This window comes from Vulpes lagopus, chromosome X (assembly GCF_018345385.1).
Source record: "Vulpes lagopus strain Blue_001 chromosome X, ASM1834538v1, whole genome shotgun sequence".
NCBI lineage: Eukaryota > Metazoa > Chordata > Mammalia > Carnivora > Canidae > Vulpes > Vulpes lagopus.
This window is the reverse complement of record NC_054848.1, coordinates 31,213,083-31,236,545: the sequence shown is the minus strand read 5'-3', so window position 1 is coordinate 31,236,545 and position 23,463 is coordinate 31,213,083. Positions and strand designations below refer to the sequence as shown.

Below are 23,463 nucleotides of genomic sequence, written 5' to 3'. Positions count from 1 at the left end.
GAACTAACTAAAACCCCTGTGAAGTGTTTAACTCCACATATTTTGGCCCCAAATATATCCATACCTGTCTCAGCACAGTGTCATGTAGAGTACAATGAAAGGGCACCACCTTCTTGGGGAGATATGTCGGGAGCCTTTCATACATATAGACACAAAGCATGAGCATCAGGATTGGATTAGGGTCACAGATGTCCGTGGCCTAGTTTCAAAGAAAAGAAATATACATCAGAGAGGATATGTCGATGAAATATATAAAAAGGGCTAAGGCATAATACAGCAATTATTGAATTACTTTAACATATTTTAAAATATTACTAATTGACATTGACACTGAACTGTAAACACAGTAAACAGAATATTGCTGTGAATCAGAAAAGCTTGACTCAGGTGTTAAAAGATGAATTAGATGTGTTCTCAGTATAACACTGACCTCACGGCCTCAAAGTCTTCACAAAAGCTTGTCAGAGATCATAAAAATATTAGGCACTAGAAATACTGACCGATGTGACTAAGACACTGCTCCTGATGCAAAATACCATAAACAGCAATAAAATAGAACAGAGAAGTAGACAAATTACTGAGGTAAAAGAAGGCAAGAACTTCAAGCAAAAGCTCAAGGGAGAAGGCAGCACAAGAGATGGCCTTGAAGAGTGCTTGGATCTTAAATAGGTTGTGCCTGGGGTGCAGAAAAGGATGTTTTCCATCAGAAAGGCACAGAACTACAGTGCAAGGATATAGGGAAGTATAGTGTTTATTTGTTAAAGAAGTACAATTCGAATCATGTGTAAGGCAAGAAAGGCCAAGCACTGCGTGAAAAGACTAAGGAGCGCCAAGGCCACACTGTGGAGGGTGTCATCGATGCCAAGGTGAGGGACTTGATTTCTGAATGAGGAATAACACAAGAGCAACAATGCAGGCAGATCAGGTGGGGGTGGAGGTGGTTAGGGAGTACTTTTTCTAGAACAAATTGTAATAGGTCAGAAAATGTAATCATACTGATAACCAAGGTAAATTAGTGATGGATGCTGGAAAAGATTTGAGATAAAAGCCAGAATTGCAAAGGAATAATAGCAGGGACAATCAACATAGCCTGAATGTACACTGAATATAAAAAGTAGAGTCAGGAGCACCTGGGTGGCTCAGTCAGTTAAGCTGACTTAGGTCATGATCCCAAGGTCCAGGGATGGAGTCCTGGGATCAAGTCCCGCATCAGGCTTCCTGCTCAGTGGGGAGTTTGCTTTTCCCTCTCCCTCTGCCCCTTCTCCCCACCCGGCTTGTGCTCTCTCCTCAGTCAAATAAATAAATAAAATCTTAAAACCTTAAAAAAGAAAAGTAGAGTCAGGAGTAGGAGGAAAGATTCTTTGTATCAGCTCATATAGTATCTATGATGTCCTAGAAAAATGTGAAGGTCTTAGAGGAGAATCACTCATAGCAAAGAAGTATTGAGAATGGTCTAAGGCATGGATTAGAAGACATAAAACACCGCTGATAGACAAACAACTCTGTCATTGTCAGTACACTTCTATAAAATGAAGATCTAGTTAATGGCTCATATTCAAGTTAGTAACTGAAAATGATCCAGGTCTGGCTTGGAAATGCAAATAGTGTGGGAGCCAAGGAGACCTAAGCCATTATGTGGAACTAATACACTTAACTCTGAAGTACAGCAGCAGTTCCCAGCAAATAAAAAACAGCTCCTCTGATCATCTGCTGGTTCATATTCCTAAATACATTCTTTTACTTATTTGAAAGAATAGAAGAGTTTGTGGTTTCTTGTTTTTTTTTTCTTAAGATTTTATTTATTTATTCATGAGAGACCCCGAGAAAGAGGCAGAGACATAGGCAGAGGGAGAAGCAGGCTCCCTGTGGGGAGCCTGATGCAGGACTTGATCCTAGGACTCCGGGATCACGACCTGAGCCAAAGGCAGACAGACTCTCAATCACTGAGCCACCCAGGTGTCCCTGTTGTTTCTTGTTTTGTCAATAAGCAGTAAGGCTAACCAATAAAGGTGCCTGGGTAGGAGATTTTTAGTAAAAAATAAAGGAGCTGGCTTTCCTCGGCAGGGTAGAAAGCTGCTAGTGAGTATGATTTGAGGAAAACTGAGAAATACACCAAGACTCCAAAGTTACTCATCAGTATTCTGTGGTAGCACATTTCTTCATGAAATACAATGTTAGTCAACACGTGAAGGAAAAATAAAGATAAGAACAAACTAAAAAACTAAAAACTAAATACAGAGTTTAATTCTCACGAAGTGAAGACTATGGCTCTGCTGGGCTCTTTAGGATGGGCCTATCTATGAGTGGGATCAAAGAGGGCTGTGGGGCACCTGGGTGCCTGTCAGTTAAGTGTTTGCCTCTTGATTTCAGCTCAGGTCATGATCTCAGGGTAGTGAGACAGAGCCCCAAATGGGACTCCATATTGGGAGTCTGTTGGAGATTCTCTCTCTGCCCCAACCCCATGGTCTCTCTTTCTCTCTCAAATAAATAAATAAATAAATATTTTTTTAAAAAGAGGGCTAAGGTGATGAGAAATGTGTTTGTTGGGGGAAGGGTAAGACTAGTGGCAGAACACTGTAGGCTCAAGTCTGAGGTCAATAAAAAGCCTTTTGAACACTTTTTTAGTGACTACAGCATAAAATATAGGTAACAATATTACCTAGTTAACAATATTACCTCATATAGGTAACAATATTATCTAAAATATAGGTAACAATATAGAATTATACCTAAAACTCATCTTTGAAAAATATATATATAATGGGATGAAAATGCAATACTTTAGAAATTAAAAAAATATGTTTATCTTAATGGGAAGATATATTTGATTATTAAGATATTAGACTGAAAAAAAAAAGAGAAAAGAGCATCCTTAACTTTCCTTATAAGTTTCGATGAAAATGACCTAAAGCAATTACACTTTAGTCGATCCTAGGCTCAAAAATCCAAATGTTAAAATAGGTTTATTATTATTATTATTACTATTACTATTATTATTATTATTATTATTATTATTTTAAGTTAGGTTTGCTTAAAAGAAGATTTCCTTGTGAAATATCTTTCAAAGATATAATCATTGCTTTCTCTATACAGGTCTAACCTAGAAGAACTTCAACTGTATTGGTCCATTTCCCACCAAAGAATTAAACAAAATAGGTCATAATAGAGAAAAATGCTGCAGTAGAAATCTGGTAAACCAAATTCCAGCCCTGCTACTACACAGTGCCATGATCTTGACTAAATCAATTAGTTTCCCAAGGCCTCAGTTTTTTCATCAGTAACAAGAAGAGGTGAAATAATGTCGACCTTTGTGGAGGATTTAATTTTCTATGACTTCAAGATATTACCAGCTTTTGTACTGGACACCAAATATAACTAGCAGTACCCACTGACATACTTTAATTCTACAGAGAACACTTGATTACCTTCTGCAAAGCAATTTTTTCCTTTCTTCTTCCCTAAGAATCCCAATTTTTGTGGCTGTTTCATTACTTTTATCAAACACTGGTTTGGCTACAAGCATGGAATGTAATTATGGCTAATGACGCGTGACAGGAAATATGCAGTTAACCATTAGAAAAGGTTTACCTTATGGAAAAAGAGAAGTGAAAGATGAGGTGCTATTCAACTAGCCCCAAGAGTAACTGTATAGCACTGTTACATGAGAATTTCAATAGAAATTTGGTGGTTATTAGTGCACACACCTAAAACAAAACCAGAGGTTGAGAAGGGCTGAGCAAAAATGAATCTCTAATAACTTTATTGAGTAACTGACTGACTATTCCTATAATCTCCTAATGCCTGACTTAATCTAACATAAAATATTGAATTTATTTTTTAAAGATTTTATTTATTTATTCATGAGACACGCACAGAGAGAGGCAGAGACACAGGCAGAGGGAGAAGCAGGCTCCATGCAGGGCCTGATGTGGGACTCGATCTTGGCACTCCAGGATCACACTCTGAGCCGAAGGCAGACACTTGACCACTGAGCCACCCAGGTGTCCAAGAATTTGTTTATTTTTAAAGTGCTTTCACTCCTGAATTGTTATTTAATGCTAAAAGCATCAAACTTGCTAAAAACAAGTGTTTTTTTTTTTTTTTAGAGAAGGAGAGAAGAAGAGAGAGAGAAGGGGGAGGGGACAGGGAGAAAGAGAAGCTCAAGCAGGCTCCAAGCCCAGTGCTTGTGGCTTGATTCCCACAACCCTGAAATGATGACATGAGCCAAAATCAAGAGTCAGATGCTAAACAGACTGATCCACCCAGAAGCCCCAAAAGTAAATGAAAATTTTAAGAGAAAAGTCAAATTATCTATTCAACTTTAGCTCCCATCACTACTCAGTGAATTAGGTGTAGTACAATCTCTATAAATGTTATATTTATTTTCATATCCATTTCTTTACATGAGGGAATAAAAATACATTCTATACTGAGTCCAAATAATTCCCACTATATTTTTGCTTTAAATATAATGTATATCATGAAAGAGAAGATATGTAAACAACTGTTATATTTCAAATGGCAAGATTCCACAACAGGACATAACACAGGTACAGAAACTTATCTAGCTGATTCCACAGCTGCAAAGAATATAATAAAGGAGAAACTTAAACATTAATAAATATTTTGAATTTCTTTGTTTTTTTTTAAATTTTTTTTTATTTTTTTATTTCTTTGGTTTTAAATGTGAACCAGTGCTATGCATTGGCATTAATTCACTATCGCTTAATTTAATATTTTTGAATTTTGTGATTTAATGTGGTTGGTAAATTTAGGTTGATAAAAAAAAGTTAAGGAATTGAAACTGGTTATTAAAAGCTTGATAATTATCAGTTAACTGTCAGTTTCTCCATTCATCAAATCTTTCTCTGCATTTTTATGTATTAGATATTCACATTTTAAAATATCGTTTGATTATACAATAAAATAAAAATTTTGAGTCAACATATCTGAGTAAATAAAAAAGTAAAGGAGAGGGCACCTGGGTGGCTCAGTCAGTTGAGTGTCTGCTTTTGGTTCCGGTCATGATCCCAGGGTCCTAGGATCCAGGGTCCTGGGATCAAGTCCCACATTGGGCTCCCTGCTCTGTGGGGAGCCTGCCTCTCCCTCTGTTTCCCTCTCTCTTTCCCTAACTCTCATGAATAAATAAATAAAATCTAAGAAAAAAAAAGCACAACGTATAATGATTTATATTGTCCAAACAAAAATATTTAAGTTTCTTTTGAGTCTGATCAAATTCTCAAGGGCCACCTTGAACACCAAATGTCTCCTGTAACTCTTCTTGGTTCCCTTACCAGAATGATTTCTGTCCCTTTTGATTCCTATAGCACATTGCTTCTATGTATACTATGGCATTCACTATCTTCTTTGCATCAGATCTTTTTTGTGAACTGGTCACTATTAATAACATCTTTGAAGGCATGATTGTGGTTTAATCATATCTGTACCACTTACAGGGTCTATCCTGTGTCTTTTCTGGAGGATACTCAATTTGTTGAATTCATGAGAACTACAGTATTTTTACTCTTTCAAACCAAAGTCTTTCACTGAAGTGTATCTCTAAAACTCTCTTATAAAAGAAATGTCTAGCCAAAATCCTAAAATACAGTTTCTCTTTACACCTACATCAATATAAAAGAAGGTAAATGTCAGACCTGAAACAAAGTGACTTTAACATGCAAGTGACTTTCATACACGGAAAAAGCAAATCATTATGAAATGTCATTTTTCCAGCAGGTGTGAGGAACAGCTTTATACCAAGCCATATGTGGGCATTGGCATCATCAATGTCTCTTGTGTCATGGAACAGAAAACTCAGTTAGCTGTAATGGTCTTTCTCCCGTGTCCTTCTTTTGTGACTGTTCACAAGGTCTAGCAAACCTCAAATGTTTCCTATATCAACTTATTATTTTAAGTTCCCAAATGACATGAGTAGAGAAAATATCTTCCTCTTTGACCAACTGAAATTATATTTTGTTTGGTCTATGATCCCTGTCTCCAGGACCTCTCCTATGAGTCCTTTCCAATCATCGTTGTAAGAACAAATACCTTTATTCCCATTATACCACATAATTCTGACTTTTTATGCTGATATCCAATATCCCAATATATATCTATATTGATTTTTCTAATCTCGAAATTCAACTAAGGCACTCTCTTCACAGAATTTCCTTAATGTATGTCATGTATTACATTTGACATGCTGTTTACTCCATATCCTCTAAGTAAACAACTTCGTCTCTTGCCACTACCAATCCAAATCCAATCTTCCTTCAAGACCCCAAATAAGTCCTGCCTTCTCTACAAAATCTTTGGTGGATCCATCTAGATCATATTGATCTCTTCCCTTATCTGAATTTTATACTTTGTTTTTTTGCATACACCGACAATTACATGAGTAGAATGTTTTTTATCATTGACTATGCACATATCTTGATAATTCAATGATTTTGTATATTCTTCAAAGTAAGAAATTATTTATTTATTTTTTAAAAATTATTTACTTGAGAGACAGAGAGAAAGAATGACCTTGAGGGGTTGGACAGAGGAAGAGGGAGAAAGAAACGTAAGCAGACTCCATGCTGAGCAGAGACCCTGACATGGGGCTCAATCTCACCACATTGAGATCAGGATGAGCCAAACCCAGTGGGGTGCTCAAGCAACTGCACCACACAGGCGCCCCAAGAAATAATTTGTTATACTATTTCATTACTCTAACAAAGGGCTCAAAATTGTAGGCATATAATGATTATTGCTATTGAGGACTTGATGTGAAAGGCCAGGTGGAATTATAATGTGAAGATCCAAATATAATAATGTATATTGCCATTCTGATCTCAACATGAATATTTATTTTAAAACCAAAATGAAAAGTTGTCTTTTTAGCTACTAAATTAAAAAATGATAATACATCTATATTCAAAGAAGTCTGCTCCTTTAATTCAATTTTAGAGCTTGGGTAGTGCTACTAAATCACTCAAGCTTCATTCTCGGCATTTAAGAAAACTGGACAAATCAGTAGAACTATTTTCTTATCATGCACAGTTAGATATACATAATTATACATATTTAGAAATATCCAGTAGATTTCTATAAAGTCATATTTCAAATTCCACATTTTAGCTACATCCTATGAAAACACTGCTCAATTTAGATTTAAAATATATGAACAAAGGAATGTTAAAAGGAGTCAACTAACATTTTTCCATTTTTCCAAAGAAGACATACAAATAACCAATAGGTACATGAAAAGTTGTTCAGCATCATTAAGCATGAAGGAAATGTAAATCAAAACCACAATTAAATATTACCGCACACCTGTTAGAATAACTACTATCAAAAAGAGGAGAGATAAAGTGTTGGCAAGGATGTAGAGTAAGGGGAATTTTTGTATGCTGTTGGTGGAAATGTGCCTTGTTATAGCCATTATGGGGAACAGTATGGGATTCCTCTAAAATATTAAAAACAGAACTACTATACAGTCCAGTAACCCTATTTCTGGGTACATATCCAAAGGAAATGAAATCAGCATCTCGGAGATATCTACACTTCCATGTCCAACTGCAACATTATTCACAATATCGAGGATATGGAATAACCTCTCCGTCAGTGGATAAATGAGTAAAGAAAATTTGGTATATACTCACAATGGGATATTTAGTCATAAAAAAGAATGAAATCTTGTTGCTTGTGATAATGTGGAAGAAACCAAAGACATTATGCTAAACAAAATAAGCCAGGCACACTAAGACAAGTATTTTATGATTTCAATTGTATGTGAAATCTAAAAAAGTCAAACCCATGTAATCTGAGAGTAGAAAGATAGTTGCCACAGGAGGGGGATGGAGGAAATGAGGAAATGTTGGATCTTAAGTGTTCTCATCACAAACAGATACACATACTCACACACACACACATATACGTATAAATCATCATATTGTATACACACAAAATCACATTGTACAAACTAAATATACATTATTTTTATTTGCCAATCATATCTAATAAAGCTGGAAAAATATGAAAAGAAATTTACATGTATGGAATATGTGATACATAGGCACTCACCTGTATGTCCATGTCAAAGCCAATTTCACGAAGTACATTCACAATAATCAGGCAATTGTGCAGATATTGTTCAGAACTTTTTGGTTGTGTGTACATTTTTACTAAATGAGACTCAATCTGGAAAAGACAACAATCAAATCTTTTAGTGATAAAAGAATAAAAATGACCACTTTTTAACTGTTCTTTTTTAGTTCAGCAAAGAATCATTTAAATATTAACATCTGTCAGTAGTAAATTATTTTAATCAAAATACCAGAATAAACAAAAAGGGAATGCTGGCCATTCAGATTCCAGTGTAACTTAAAATATTGAAAAGAATCAGTTTATAAAAAATACTTTGAGTTGTAATTACTAAGTTCTTTTTTTTTTTTTTTACAACACACATTTTCTTTATTCATAAATGAATCGGACTCTAACAGAGTCTATCTTGGCTTCCTTCTCTTCTGTCTACCTTCTCTCAATACCTTCCTTGAGCTTCCTGGGATCACCCCAAATATACTTCTGTTCACATTCTTGGGTGGAAGTCTACGGTCTCCTTTCTCTTCACATCCCAGAGCTCCTTCTCTTGTTCCAAAAAGATGACCAGATCTGGCTTCCAAACAACAAGACCCAAGAAGAGGAGGTATCCGTAGTTCTCTAACATCACATCCCTGTACAATTCCTGCTGAGTGTGGTTCAGGCATCCCCACTCCTCCTGAGAGAATTCTATGGTCACATCCCTGAATGTCAGCAGTCCCTGAGAACTGGCCATTTCTTCTTCTTTCACTTTGTCCTCTAGATTTCTTTCTCAGAAGAGATTCATGGAGAAATCCAAGTTCTTTTTTTTTTTTAAAGATTTTATTTATTTATTCATGAGAGAAACACACACACACACACACACACACACAGAGAGAGAGAGAGAGAGAGAGAGAGGCAGAGACATAGGCAGAGGGAGAAGCAGGCTCCAGGCAGGAAGCCTGATGTGGGACCCGATCCAGGGACTCCAGGATCACGCCCTGAGCCAGAGGCAGACGCTCAATCGCTGAGATACCCAGGCGTCCCAAGTTCTTCTTTCAAATAATAGAAGTCCATTCCTCATTAAACCGACACTTACCAAAAATGGACAATAGGCTCCCAACTGTGTCGCAAAAACAAGGCCATCTAAAAGGTCTCTGTCAAAATTTACTATCCATCTCTCAGATGGAATAACTCCTGTTCCAAAAAAGAGAGTAAATGTAACATTAGTTTTACTTTTCTAAAAAGATCCTTTATAGTATCTGTCTGAATATATTCTGATCTTGTCACTATATGATACAGAAGGTATTTAAAATTGACAAACATTATAGAAAAAAATGCTTTCAAAATCATTCCCATTGTGGAGACCTTTAGTGCCTAGTTCAAACACAAAGGAAAACAACATATGTCTATCTTTATTTCACTGGTTTTCAAGGAATCACTGATCCTTAATAGGTTTTCTCCCAAAGTGACATACAAAAGAATAAATAAATGATCTGGAATTTTCTATTCCTTCAAAAGGAAAATGGATTGATGAATAAAGGACAATGGGGAAAATTTAAAAAAAAAAAGGAAAAAGGGTGTCTTATGGAATTTGAGTAATAGTTTAAAAAAATTTATCTTTGCTTGGAAAAGAAAAAGTGTAGTATTTTGGGGAAAAAAACAAAATTTAAACCTCCAAACAATAATAAGAGAATATGAAAAACTATATGCCAACAAATTGGATAACCTAGAAGAAATGGATAAATTCCTAGAAACATATAAATCACCAAAACTGATTCAGGAATTAATAGAAAATTTGAACAGACTGATCATCAGCAAAGAAATTGCTGCAAAGAATTTTTGAATACTCCCAACAAACTAAAGTCCAGGACCAGATGGCCTCACAGGTGAATTCTACCAAATATTTAAAGAAGAGTTAATACGTATTCTTCTCAAATTATCCCAAGCAATAGAAAAGGAAGGAAAACTTCCAAATTCATTCTATTAAGCCATCATTACTCTAATATTAAAACCAGAAAATGACACCGTGAAAAAAGAGAACTACAGGCCAATACCTCTGATGAACACAGATGCAAAAATCCTCAATAAAATACTAGCAAACGAAATCCAATAATACATTACAGAAATCATTCACCACAATCAAGTGGGATTTATTCCTGGGTTACAAGGGTGGTTCAATATTCTTAAATCAATCAATGTGATATATCCCATTAACTGAAAGGAGAAGAACCATATGATTCTTTCCATAGATGCAGACATAGCATTTGACAGAGTACAATACCCATTCATGATAAAAATCCTCAACAAAGTAGGTTAGAGGGAACATACTTCAACATAATTAAGGCCATATGTAAGAAACCTACAACAGCTAACATGGTCCTCAATGGGGGAAAAAAAACCTTTTCCATCAACTTGAGGAATAAGATAAGGATATCCACTCTCACTGCTTCTATTTAACATAGTGCTGGAAGTCCTAGCCACAGCAATCAAACAACAAAAAGAAATAAAAAGCATCGAGATCAATAAAGAAAAAGTAAAACTTTCCCTATTTGCAGATGACATGATACTATATATAGAAAACCCAAAAGACTCTACCAAAAATCTGCTAGAACTGATAAATAAATTCAGTAAAGTTGCAGGATACATAATCAATCTACAGAAAGCAGTTGCATTTCTATAAACTAATAATGAAGTAGCAGAAAGAAAAATTAAGGAATCAGTCTCATTTACAATTGCACCAAAAGTAATAAGATACCCAGGAATAAACATATCCAAAGTGGTAAAATGCTTGTGCTCTAAAAATTATAAAACACTGATGAAAGAAATTGAGGATGATGCAAAGAAATGGAAAGACATTCCATGCTCATGGATTAAAAGAACAAATATTGTTAAAACATCTATACTACCCAAAGCAATCTACACATTTAATGCAATACTTATCAAAATACAAATAGCATTTTTCACAGAGCTAGAACAAGCAATCCTAAAATCTGTGTAGAACCACAAAAGACCTCAAAAAGCTAAAGTAAGCTTGAAAAAGAAAAGCAAAGCTGGAGGCATCACAATTCTGAACTTCAAGTTATATTACAAAGCTAGTAGTGGCACACAGCATGGTACTGGCACAAAAATAGACATAGATCAATGGAACAGAATAGAAAACTCAGAAATGAACCCAAAACTATTTGGCCAGTTAATCTTTGACAAGGATGGGAAGAATATCCAATGGGAAAAGGACAGTCTCTTCAACAAATGGTGTTGGAAAACTGGACAGCAACATGCAAAGGAAACTGGACCACTTTCTTACACCATACATAAAAATAAATTCAAAATGAACTAAAGATCTATATGTGAAACCTAAAACCACAAAAATCCTAGAACACAGGCAGCAACCTCTTTGAAATTGGCCATAGAAATTTCTTTCTAGATATGTCTCCTGAGGCAAGAGAAACAAAAGCAAAAATAAACTATTGGGACTACATCAAAATAAAAATTTTCTACACAGCAAAGGAAACAATCAACAAAACTAAAGGGTAACCTACTGCATGGGAGAAGATACTATCAAATGACATATCTGATATAGGGTTAGTATTCAAAATGTATAAAGAACTTATATAACTCAATACCCAAAACAAATAATTCAATGAAAAGATGGGCAGAAGACATGAATAGACATCTTTCCATGTAAATAGCAGCATTATTTGCAATATCCAAAATGTGGAAGCAGCCCAAGTGTCCATCAGTTGATGAATGGATGAAGACGATGTGGTATATACATACAATGGAATTTTATTCAGCCATGAAAAAGAATGAAATCTTGTCATTTGCAACAATGTGGACGGAGCTGGAGAGTATAATGCTGAGAGAAATAGGTCGGTTAAAGAGGGATAGGTGCCTTATAATTTCACTATTGTCTGGTATATGAGAAACAAAAAAAAAATGAGCAAAGGTAAAAAAGAGAGAGACAAACCAATAGGCAGATCCTTGATCATAGAAAACAAACTGGTGGTGGCAGGGGCATGGCAGGGGTTAGGGAGATACATATGATGAGGATTAAAAAGTAGTACACTTGTGATGAGCACTGGGTGATACACGGAGTTATTGAATTTCTATGTTGTACACTTAAAACTAGCATAACACTGTACGTTAAGCAACTGGAATTAAAATAAAAACTTAAAAAGAAATCAAAGCCAAAACCAAAAAAACAAACAAAAAAGTTTCCAAAAGGACCTAGATTCTTATAGGTTTGAGATGACGTCTTGTCTGAAAACAAGGGGAAAAATCGGCTATCTTCCTAAGTCCTTGCAAATTCTTTGTTTCTCATTTTCTGTGAATAAGAAACTACGACAGGAGATCTTCATGATATGTATATTAACTTCACAAATCAAGATTACTGTACATCTGGGGTGTCTGGTTGACTCAGTTGATTAAGCATGCAACTGTTGATTTAGGCTCAGGGTTGTGAGATTGAGACCTGTGTCAGGCTCCATGCTGGGTGTGGAGCCTGCTTGAGAGATTTTCTCTCCATCTCCCTCTGCCCTTACTCCTACCCCCCACCCTCCACCTCCCTCTTGCATGCACTCACATGCTCTCTCTCTCTAAAACAAGAAAAAAAAGATTGCTTTACATCTGGTACTGGAAGACTAATTTCTCTGGAACCACTGATGTTCTTGATACTTCACAAAAATAGTACCTGGTATTTTTTCATCTGAGATACTACAACATTGAACAATTCTGTAGGATTTCTATAGCACGATATTGCAGAAACAGTCTAGCAAACAAAGATCAATAGAAATTTTCAGCTAATGCATAGCAAAGAACTATATATTTCAAAGTATTTTTTTTGCTGACAAAGACTTATAAATAACTATATCTGATATATAATGTGATGCAATCAAAGTAATGAGTTTAAAATGCACATTTCTGGCAGGCTGGATGTTTATAACCTAAAAGTGCTTCTCTTAACGTTTATGTGCCACCTATGGCTTTTAATAAAAGCAAAGGGTCTCACATTTTTCTAAGAACTGTAAGCAAATCTAACTTTAATCTGAAAAAGGCAATTTACTAGTCTTTCAAGTTAATTGTGAACCGGACAGTATTTGATATAGACAATGATCTCTAAACATCCCAATATCATTTTGTATTATTAAAGAGACAGAAATTCCCCTAAAAATGTTCAACATCTTGTTGAGGATAGGTCACATCTGTAACAAGAAAACAAGTAATGAAAAATCTCCTAACTGAAAGCTAATAGATAGATTACAATATAACAATAACTGTTACGCTGTTACTTCCAACTCCACCAACTGCAATACAGCACCACAGGACTCATCATGACCTTCTACCTTTCCTTATTTCTAACTCGCTTCTTCAATACTGAAAAGCCTGGCTCTCATTACCAAAAACATATTTACTTATTTGTTCAACCCTAGTATACATATAAAGCAATTTCAAAATTGCTACCCCAAACCCCTACAAGAAACTAAAGTAACATGTGCATGCACCATCCTTTAGTCTTTAGTTCTACAGTGTTCAGTCATGATTGTTTTCACAAGATAATTTAGTCAGAACCTTTCTTGTCCATTATACTCAGTGAGGTTGTCAAACATTTGCAGTGCAGTTAGATTCACTTGTTATAGTCTACATTTCATCCTGAATTACTTCCATGTTTTGGCTGATTAAAAAAAAACACATGTACTAGCATTCTTTCTTTGTGTTGTAAATTTCTAGGATTTTGAGAGACATATTGTCATGTATTTATCATATTTCCATTACAGAAAAGTTTCATCACCCCCAACATTTCCATTTGCACTGTAGAGTCAACTAATTGATATCTACAAAAAAAAGGGAAGTAGGATTTTTCACTAGGGTTATATTGAATCTATAGATCAATTTGACAATAAAATATCTTACTATTTGTCTTCCACCCCCATGTGCATGGTATATTTCTCTATTTATTTAGTTCTCTTTGATTTCTTTCTTGTTTCATAATGCTTAGTACATATATCCTGTGCATATTTTGTTGGGTTCATACTTAAGCATTTTATTCTATATTGCTTTGGTAAATAACATGTATAATTATATATATATATACATATATATATTTTATTATTGCAAATTCCAATTGTTTACTGCCACTATATGGAAACAATATTTTTATATACTGATTTATATCAAACTACAACCATAACAAACTCTATACTAATTCTAGGATGATTTTGTAGATGCTTTGGGATTTTCTACATGACTGTCATATTGAATTCCAGCGCCTTTCTCAAGGGTAGAGGTGATTTGTTGTTGTAATTATTATTATTCAGTTTCTTTTTATAGCTGCAATGAGTTTTCATCACGGCCCTGAAGATGACTGTATGTGTGGTCCTTCTTCCTATTTATTAACGTTTTTTGTTCTATAGGGAATAGAGAAGTTGGACAAGTTGCTTGCCCCTCCCCCCAGGTCTACACTATGAGGAACACATTCTCCAGACTCACTCCTCAGTCATGTCTGTGAGCAACCAGAGAGGTTTGTGGGGTAAAACTCTGTAAGACATGCAGACTTTCTCTATTGCTGAGGCCCCTAGGACTTCACGCTCTCTCACTAGTGTATACTTGGTCTCTACCAATTCACCAGCCACCTAACTCAACTCTTCTTATCAGTCTCCAGCTGTCTCTACCACAAGTAGATAATTACTATCATCTAATTTCTTCCTGTAAACACCTCATCCTTCTTGGACTTCAGGGTACTTTGTTGTCCTACAGCCTTAGCTTCTCAGGAGAGCTTAATGCATTTGGGGATTTGCTATTTAAATGGTATTTGCTGTTGTTTTGTATATGTTTTTGTTGTAATTTTAAGGGTGGTAGCTAAAGATCTTTCCAGTCCTCTATCTCCCTGAGTGCAAAACCAGTGGCACCTATTGGTGTTCAGTCCACTACAACTTTGGAGCTGCTATGTTATTTCTTAAACAGCAGTTGGCATGAATTGTTGCTGTTCAAACATGGCTCTCTGTGCAAAGAGAATGGCAATAATCCTCCAAAACAGTGTTGAGAAGTAAAAACCACACTTCTCTGGTCTGATCCCACACCTATAGCCTATCATTCACAAGAAGGCTGCTTACAAGCCTCCACCAGTTTACCACAACCTTAGGTATATCAAGGATTTTCTCTGCTTTTTTGTTAATTCCTTTGATCTAGGCTACTCTCTTTTGTATACTCCAAGATTTTGCTACCCAAAGTGTGCTATGTGAATCAGCAGCACCTTTATCAACTAGAAGTTTGTTATGAATGCAGGATTTCAGGTCCCACTTAAAACCTACTGAAATATAAAAAGTTTAGCAAAATCATTTTTTTATTTTAAATTTTAATTTGGAAGTTGTATTTTACCTGTTTATACATTACATTACTTCAAATATTCAGAAATATTAAAATACTCCTAGTGTTATGAATTAGAGATATAACTACTAAACATAAAACTGAATCATTTTATGCATTAAAGCAATAAGTGCACATATTATGTTTATGAATAGCATAATAATTATTTAAATTGGGCACTTGGGTGGCTCAGTTAGTTAAGAATCTGCCTTCAGTTAAGGTCATGATCCTAGAGTCCTTAGATCAAATCCTGCATGAGGCTCTCTGCTCAGCAGGAAGTTTGCTTCTCCCACTGCTCTTTTTCCCTGCTTATGAGCTCTCTCTCTCAAACAAATAAATAAAATCTTAAAAAAAAATTATTTAAATTACATTTTAGGTGATTAAAACAGTACATTTTTAGAACAGCTTTATTGATATATAACTCATATAACATAAATTTTATCCAATTCAACTGTCCAATTCATTAAATTACTTAATATATTTATAGAGCTGTGAGATCATCACCACTATTTAATTTTAGCATAATTTCATCAACACATAAAGAAGCCTCATACTCATTAGCTATCATTCCCCATTTCTCTCTTCTCTCACTCACTGGAAAAAAACAAACCTACTTTCAATCACTATGGATTTGCTTATTCTAAACACATCAGAGAAATGGAATCAAGATATGTGTCCTTTTGTGTTATGGCTTCTTTTACTTAGCATAATGTTTTCAAGGTTCATCCATGCCTTAGCATGTGTCAGTGCTTTGTTTCTTTTCATAGCTTAGTAACATTCCATTTTATGACTATATATATATATATATATACCACATTGTGTTTATCTATTCATCAGTTTATTGGCATTTGGGCTGCTTCAACACTTTGGCTATTAATATTTATTTAAGAATTTTTGTGAGAATATATGTATTTTCAAACATTTTGAGTATAAACCAATGAATTGAATTGCTGAATCATAGTATTCTCTGTTCTCATAGACAAATAGTTAATCTATTTTTTTTTTTACCATTTTGAGAAATGTTAAACTCTTTAACATTAAACTGTTTTCCAAAGTGGTTGCATCAATTACAATTTCTCTAGGAATGTGCAAGGTTCCAATTTCCATAAATCTTCCCCAATACTTGTCATAGTTTTTCTTTTCCCTTTTTTTAAAATTTTAGTCATCCAAGTTGGTGTCAAGTGCTAGGACACTGTGCTTTTGGTTTGCATTTCCCTAATGACTAGTATTATACTGAGTCTCTTCATGTGCTCATTGACCATTTGCTTATCTCCTTTTCTTCTTCTTTTTTTTTTTTAAGATTTTATTTATTTACCCATGAGAGACACAGAGAGACACAGAGAGACAGAGAGGCAGAGACACAAGCAGAGGGAGAAGTAGGCTCCATGCAGGGAGCCCGATGTGGGACTTGATCCTGGGTCTCCAGGATCACGCCCTGGGCTAAAGGCGGTGCTAAACCGCTGAGCCACCTGGGATGCCCCCTGTTTTTTCTTTTTAATTTGGTTATTTGTTGTTTTATTATTGTGCTGTGTTTTTATATATTCTTGGTATAAGTCTCTTGCTAGATATGTGTTTTCATTGTTGTTGTGTCCTTTGGAATGGTCTCTTTTACTTCCCTTAATATTCTATTAATATGGAGTTTTGCATTGATTAGAATTCTATTCCTTTTTAGAGATGTATTTATTTTAGAGAGAGAGGGAGAGAGAGCAGGGTAATGGGCAGAGGGAGAGGGAGAGAATCTCCAGCAGACTCCCCAATGAACATGGAGCCCAATGCAAGGCTTAATCTCACAAACCCGAGATCATGACCTGAGACAAAGCCAAGAGTTGGAGGCTTAACAGAGTGAGCCATCCAGGTACCTCAGAATTCCTATGTAAATCAATCTTGCACTCTGGGGATAAATCTCATGTAGTAATTTTGTTTAATCCTTTTAAAATGTTTCTGGATTCTGTTTGCTAGTATTTTTGAGGATTTTTGTGCCTACATTCAGAACAGATAACAGTACATTTTTAATTATTTTAAAGCACTTTAGAAATGCAAAGTAATATATACTTTAATGCAGAAACCATCTTGTTTCTAAAGGTAATTGAATCATGAAGATATGTGAGCTCTAAATAATTATAAGACCTGCCAAATATAATAATTAGAAGATCAGCCACATGAGATTGAGGTAATGTATATAAGATTTGGTAGAACTTCCACATTAAGTGCATCATTAAACTAGAAAAAAATAAAGAATCTTGTGTACTAAGATGATAATTACTATGGACAAAGATTGATTAAAAAAACAAGAAGTATAAAGAAATAATAGGGGATCCCTGGGTGGCGCAGCGGTTTGGCGCCTGCCTTTGGCCCAGGGCGCGATCCTGGAGACCCGGGATCAAATCCCACATCAGGCTCCCGGTGCATGGAGCCTACTTCTCCCTCCGCCTGTGTCTCTGCCTCTCTCTCTCTCTCTCTGTGACTATCATAAATAAATAAAAAATTAAAAAAAAAAAAAGAAATAATAGGTCCAGATAATCTTACCAGTAAATTCTACAGAATTTAAGAAACAAGCAATTTCACTTTTCTAGAAATTCTCTCAAAGCCCACAAAGAGGGAATATACTACAATTGTTGAGATTTACAAAACAAAACAAAACAAAACCCCTAAAAAGTACAGAGAATAATTACAAATCATCACTCATGTAAACTAAAGCAAAAAACTAAAATATTACTAAACTATTCTAGAAAGATATTAGAAAAAAGATCAGCTACCACGGCAAAATTAAATTTTGTGCCAGGAATGCAAGGTTAGTTTACATTTAATAATCACTTTAATATATTGTAAGTATGACATATGGAGAGAGATAGAGATAAATAGAAAGAGAGATACATGCATATACAGTTGACCTTTGAACAATGTAGGGTTTGGGGTACCATCTCCTGCACAGTGAAAAAATTGTATATAACTTTTGACTCCTCCAAAACTTTACTAATAGCCTACTGTTGACCAGAAGCCTTAGTGAAAACATAAGCAAGTCAATTAACACATATTTTGTCTATGTATTATATATTGTATTCTTACAGTAAAATAAGCTAGAGAAAACAAAATGTTATTAAGAAAATCACAAGGAAGGGGACACCTGGGTAGCTCAGTTGGGTAAACATCTGCCTTCGGCTCAGATCATGATCCCAAGGTCTTGGGATCAAGTCCCACATCAGGCTCTGCTCTGCCTGCTTCTCCCTCTCCCTCTGCTTGCCACTCCCCCTGCTTGTGTGCATGCTCTGTCTCTGTTAAATAAATAAATAAATAAATAAATAAAATAAATAAATAAAATAAAATAAATAAAATCCTCTTTTTAAAAAAAGAAATCACAAGGAAGAAAAAATATACTTACAGTCCTGTATCATTAAAAAAAAAATCCACACATGAGTGGACTTGCACAGTTCAAAACCATGTTGTTCAAGGGTCAACTGTATATAATATATATAATTAAATAGTATTCATTATAAAAATTCCTGGAAAATTGAAAGGATATAAATTCTAGAACACAATCTACAAAGTAATTGTACAGTAAATATCACAATTAATGATGAAATGTTGAATGTATTTTGCTTAAGCATGAAAAAGGTCAGGTGTAAGATCATCCATGTTAATAAAAGGTTAGAAAAAGCCTCATTTCACCCTTTTTTTTTCCACCCTTTTCTTTAAAAACAAAACAAAACAACTCATATCCTGTAGTGTCTTACAAATATCAAGTCCACCCTTTTCTTTAAAAAGAAGAAAGAAAAATCCTCTTCATGACTCAGTTTCAACCAATATCTTTCACCTCAACAGGAATACAGTAAATACTTCCTATGCCAAATTTACAAAATAAATGTTTAGAACAGGTTTCATACTCTTGTACACACCACCCACTTTGTGAATATAAATAAGTTTAGAGTCAAACAAAGCAAATCACTTATAGGGGAGAAGTCATCAGCCTGATCTCCAATCTGCCAAGCTATTTTATAGACATAACACAATAGGACGCCCTACATGGAGTCTGGAGAAAAATAAAGGGTGACTCAAATATTATTCCTAGTCAAGATGCAATCATACATTTTTTTTTTTTTAAAAGATATTTACAAACAGAACTCAGAGACCCTGGAAAGGGTTTTCTTAGAAAAACAAAACAAGGGCAGCCCGGGTGGCTCCGCGGTTTAGCGCCACCTTCCGCCTGATCCAGGAGACCCAGGACTAAGTCCCACGTCGGGTTCCCTGCATGGAGCCTGCTTCTCCCTCTGCCTGTGTCTCTGCCTCTCTCTCTCTCTCTCTCTCTCTCTCTATGTGTGTCTCTCATGAATAAATACATAAAATCTTAAAAAAAAAAAAAAGAAAAAGAAAAGCAAAACAATTATGAAAGCCAGCCACCCAATAACTGAATCCAAAAAAATAAATAAAAATGGAGAATCCAGGTAAAATGACACCTAATGGACTATCGACAGAATAGAATAGAAGTGGTTATAAATACTGACAATATAGGCATAACGAATGTAACGAGATGATACACTTGGGCAGAAAGGTGAGAAGAAATGAGAGCAAGAATTAACTTACCTGTCACAGCAATGGTTACCGTTGCTATGTAAAATCATAATGGCTAGCAACGAAACAGAACCAAAAAACCCTCAGAATTCATAATGTTATTTATAAGTTTCTTCTTTTAAATTTGAGACATATTTTGGAAAATATATTTCTTGTGGTGAACGAAGATTTATGTTATTAGGTACCTCTGCACTATTTAATCTTATTCCCTATTTTTAAATTTGCACATATTAGAGTTTTTAACCTTCACTGTACACCAGAGCCACCTAGAAAGCTTTTAAAAGCTGCAGATGTGCAGGCAACACCCCCACAGATTCAGTTTCAGTTGGCCTGGAGTGGGGCATCCATTTTCATTTTTTTAATTTCCCAGGTGATTGCAAAAGGGCATCCAGATTTGAAAACTCACTCTTGGTGGATGAAAAGGGAAATGAGATATCTCTCTGGACATTAGGAAAGAATTTGCAAGAATTGCACAGATCTAAGCTAAAGAAGAATTAACAGTTTGAAGGAGTGGCATCACACAATGATACTTAACATGAGCCTTGGAGGTCAAACTGCTTGGATTCAAAGCCCAGTCACACACTTTCCTAGGAAAATAAATTAACCTCTCTGCCTTAGTTTTCCTGTTAATAATAGCAATAGTTACTTGATCGTGTTGCTTATTCTGAGGATTAAATAAACCATTATATGTAAAATTCTTAGTTCTTTAATCAGCATACTACAAAATATTGTGAAAATGAGTAATGGAAATCTCATTTAAAATTGAGTTAGGGGGATCCCTGGGTGGCGCAGCGGTTTAGCGCCTGCCTTTGGCCCAGGGCGCGATCCTGGAGACCCGGGATCAAATCCCACATTGGGCTCCCGGTGCATGGAGCCTGCTTCTCCCTCTGCCTGTGTCTCTGTCTCTCTCTCTCTGTGTGACTATCATAAATAAATAAAAATTAAAAAAAAAATTGAGTTAGGGAAGCCCTGAAGGGGGAATCAAAGTAGTACCAGTCACCGCAGCCTGCATAACAAGCAGGAAAAGGGAAGTATTTTATCTCTTGCTCTTAAGAAAAAGAAGACCCTTCCCTGCCCCAGCAATAATGCATCTGTAACCAATGAAAAACCACCACATCCTCAAACTCTTGTTCCTCTCCAGTGAACTTCTGTTCAAAACAACCCTCCCCAATTTCCTCCTAAACCTAATAAAAATTGATCTTCCCCTTTTCCCCTTGTCTCTTCATACTTCCTATGGTTTGCCATAGTCTGCTTGTCCAGAATTGCCATTCCTCTGCTATTCTCAAATAAATTCATTGCCTTAATAAAATAATTATTTTTAAGGTTGACAATACCAAACATCCCTCTCTCCTGACTAATAAAAGTGGTCATTGCTTTTCTACCAATTAAAGAGTTGACCTCAATTATAGTCTTCTTTCCTCGAGATAAGATTTATTAAGTTACTGATAGAATTACCACTGCCCCTGATAGCATACAATTAAGGTAAATCCTTTTTTCCTTGAACCTGTCCCCAATTTACCTAGGCAATGCACAAATCCTGTCTTCCATATTATCTTTTACTGCGAGACACTCCATGATTCTCCATAATGTATGGTCTGCCTCATTGCAATGAGCATTGAAAAGAATTCCTTCAACTATCCATGTGTTCCCAGTGGTCTCTGGCTCAAAGCATTGACATTGAGTAGGTATGAACATGAAAGACAGAATGTGGTCTGGTTGTGGATGAATTTTTACATCCTTCATTTTCCAGGACACATGGATATTGACTTGGTTTGCCCTGATTTATTAAACCACATGCTAATCCACTGGAAATGGCTTAACTTTCTGTTCTCATATTTGTTTGACTGCTTGGCATTTCTCTGAATTTAGTGTTGAGTTTCACACTAATCATGACTTCTACATATTGACTGACAGTCACATTCCCAATATAAAACATTCTAAATGTAACATTAAAATATCAAATTATACCATTTCTATCATCTATGTGCATCTTAATCTTGCATCATTGACAATAAATATTTAACGCTAAGCATTAAAGGGATAATTTGGAACTTCTGGAAAAAATATAAAACTCTTTGTAAATAATGACTATTTTCTGGTTTAATAAAGTTGAAAATTAGACACATTTGAAACAACCAACATATACATATTTAAGACCTCAATACTACATTAGTTTTAAGAATAGATACCATTAAAAGGCCAGTACAGTTTCCCAAATGTGTACTGAATATTGTTTTTTTTTTGAATATTGTTTTTTTTTTAAAGATTTTATTTATTTATTCATGAGAGACCCAGAGAGACAGGGGCGGAGACATAGGCAAAGGCAGAAACAGGCTCCGCGCAGGAAGCCTGATGTGGGACTCAATCCCAGGACTCTGGGATCATGACCTGAGCCAAAGGCAGACACTTAACTGCTGAGCTACCCAGGTGCTGAATATTGTTTACTTTAACAAACCAGCCCATGATAAATGAAATCAAGGATACCTTTAGATAGTATATAAAAGAAAAGATAAAATATATTTATGACTGCTTCACAAGAAAAAATAGAATAAAAACTATTTTCCATTCATAAGAACTACAATTGTTACTTCATGAAAAAAATGTTAAAATAAGCATCAGTTAAATAATAGTATTTTGTAGAATAAAGCTCCTTTGAACAGACAGTTCAAAATGCTCCAATTTTGGGATTTTTGTTAAAAGCACAGTCAAATGAAAGTACTTAGTCCTCTCCGAAATTAAACTCTATATTACAAAAATGGTCTGTTGTGGTTCTCAAAATCACCAGGTAATTATAGGATGATAAAATTTCCATTAGCAATCAAATATAGCAATTAAAGAAAAGGGTCCAAAAGAATAACAAACAGGATATTTTATCACAGGCATGATCTACTGCAGAAGAAGTTGTCACAAAGTTGAAAAAAAAAGGTTCATCAGTGAAAAACACTTGTGTTAATGATAAAGAGCTTAAGGACATACAATACAAAGAGCTAGCGGGAACAAGAGGATAAGTGGTATAAGGGCAAATATACTCCCTGGCAAGCCCTAAAAAGGTCCCCTACTTATACAAAACAAGTGTTCACTTATTACATGGAAAATGCTGTTGGACTTTCACAACTCTTAGAACAAATCACCATGTTATGAATTTTCAGACATAGGATGGGTAACTCTTTTTTTTTTTTTTTTGGGTAACTCTTTTTATTCGTGTTTTGGTTTGTTTGCTTTTTAACAGTGCCTCTGAGCAACTATCTATAGCTATGAAAGGAAACTCCCAAACTTGGACTTCCCAGCACCACATACTCTTGAACAAATTTATAGAAAGTCCAGGGTTAGGAAATCTCAGTGTCCTCTCAGCACTAAATTCAGAATGTGCTGAACAAAAGCATGTGACCTCAGTGTACTTCGATCCATGGGCTTGCTGTGGCCACCAGACCAAATACCCATTTTATCATAGCAGTCGCTGCCTTGGCCATC

The 23,463-nt window shown here is 35.3% G+C and overlaps 1 protein-coding gene across 6 annotated transcripts in view; it reads right to left on the bottom strand.

Annotated features, from left to right (window-relative positions):
- The window catches only part of CFAP47 (cilia and flagella associated protein 47), a 492,283-nt gene that overhangs the window by 263,722 nt on the left and 205,098 nt on the right, over nucleotides 1-23,463 (bottom strand). For 5 of the 6 annotated variants that reach the window (XM_041740236.1, XM_041740239.1, XM_041740237.1 and 2 more), the window contains 3 exons: nucleotides 9,161-9,258; nucleotides 8,068-8,184; nucleotides 65-199 (listed from right to left, as the gene is read on the bottom strand). In XM_041740236.1, the coding sequence (XP_041596170.1) occupies nucleotides 65-199; nucleotides 8,068-8,184; nucleotides 9,161-9,258 (350 nt within the window). The remainder of the gene's footprint in view (nucleotides 1-64; nucleotides 200-8,067; nucleotides 8,185-9,160; nucleotides 9,259-23,463) is intronic. The other variant, XM_041740238.1, reaches the window with a different exon arrangement.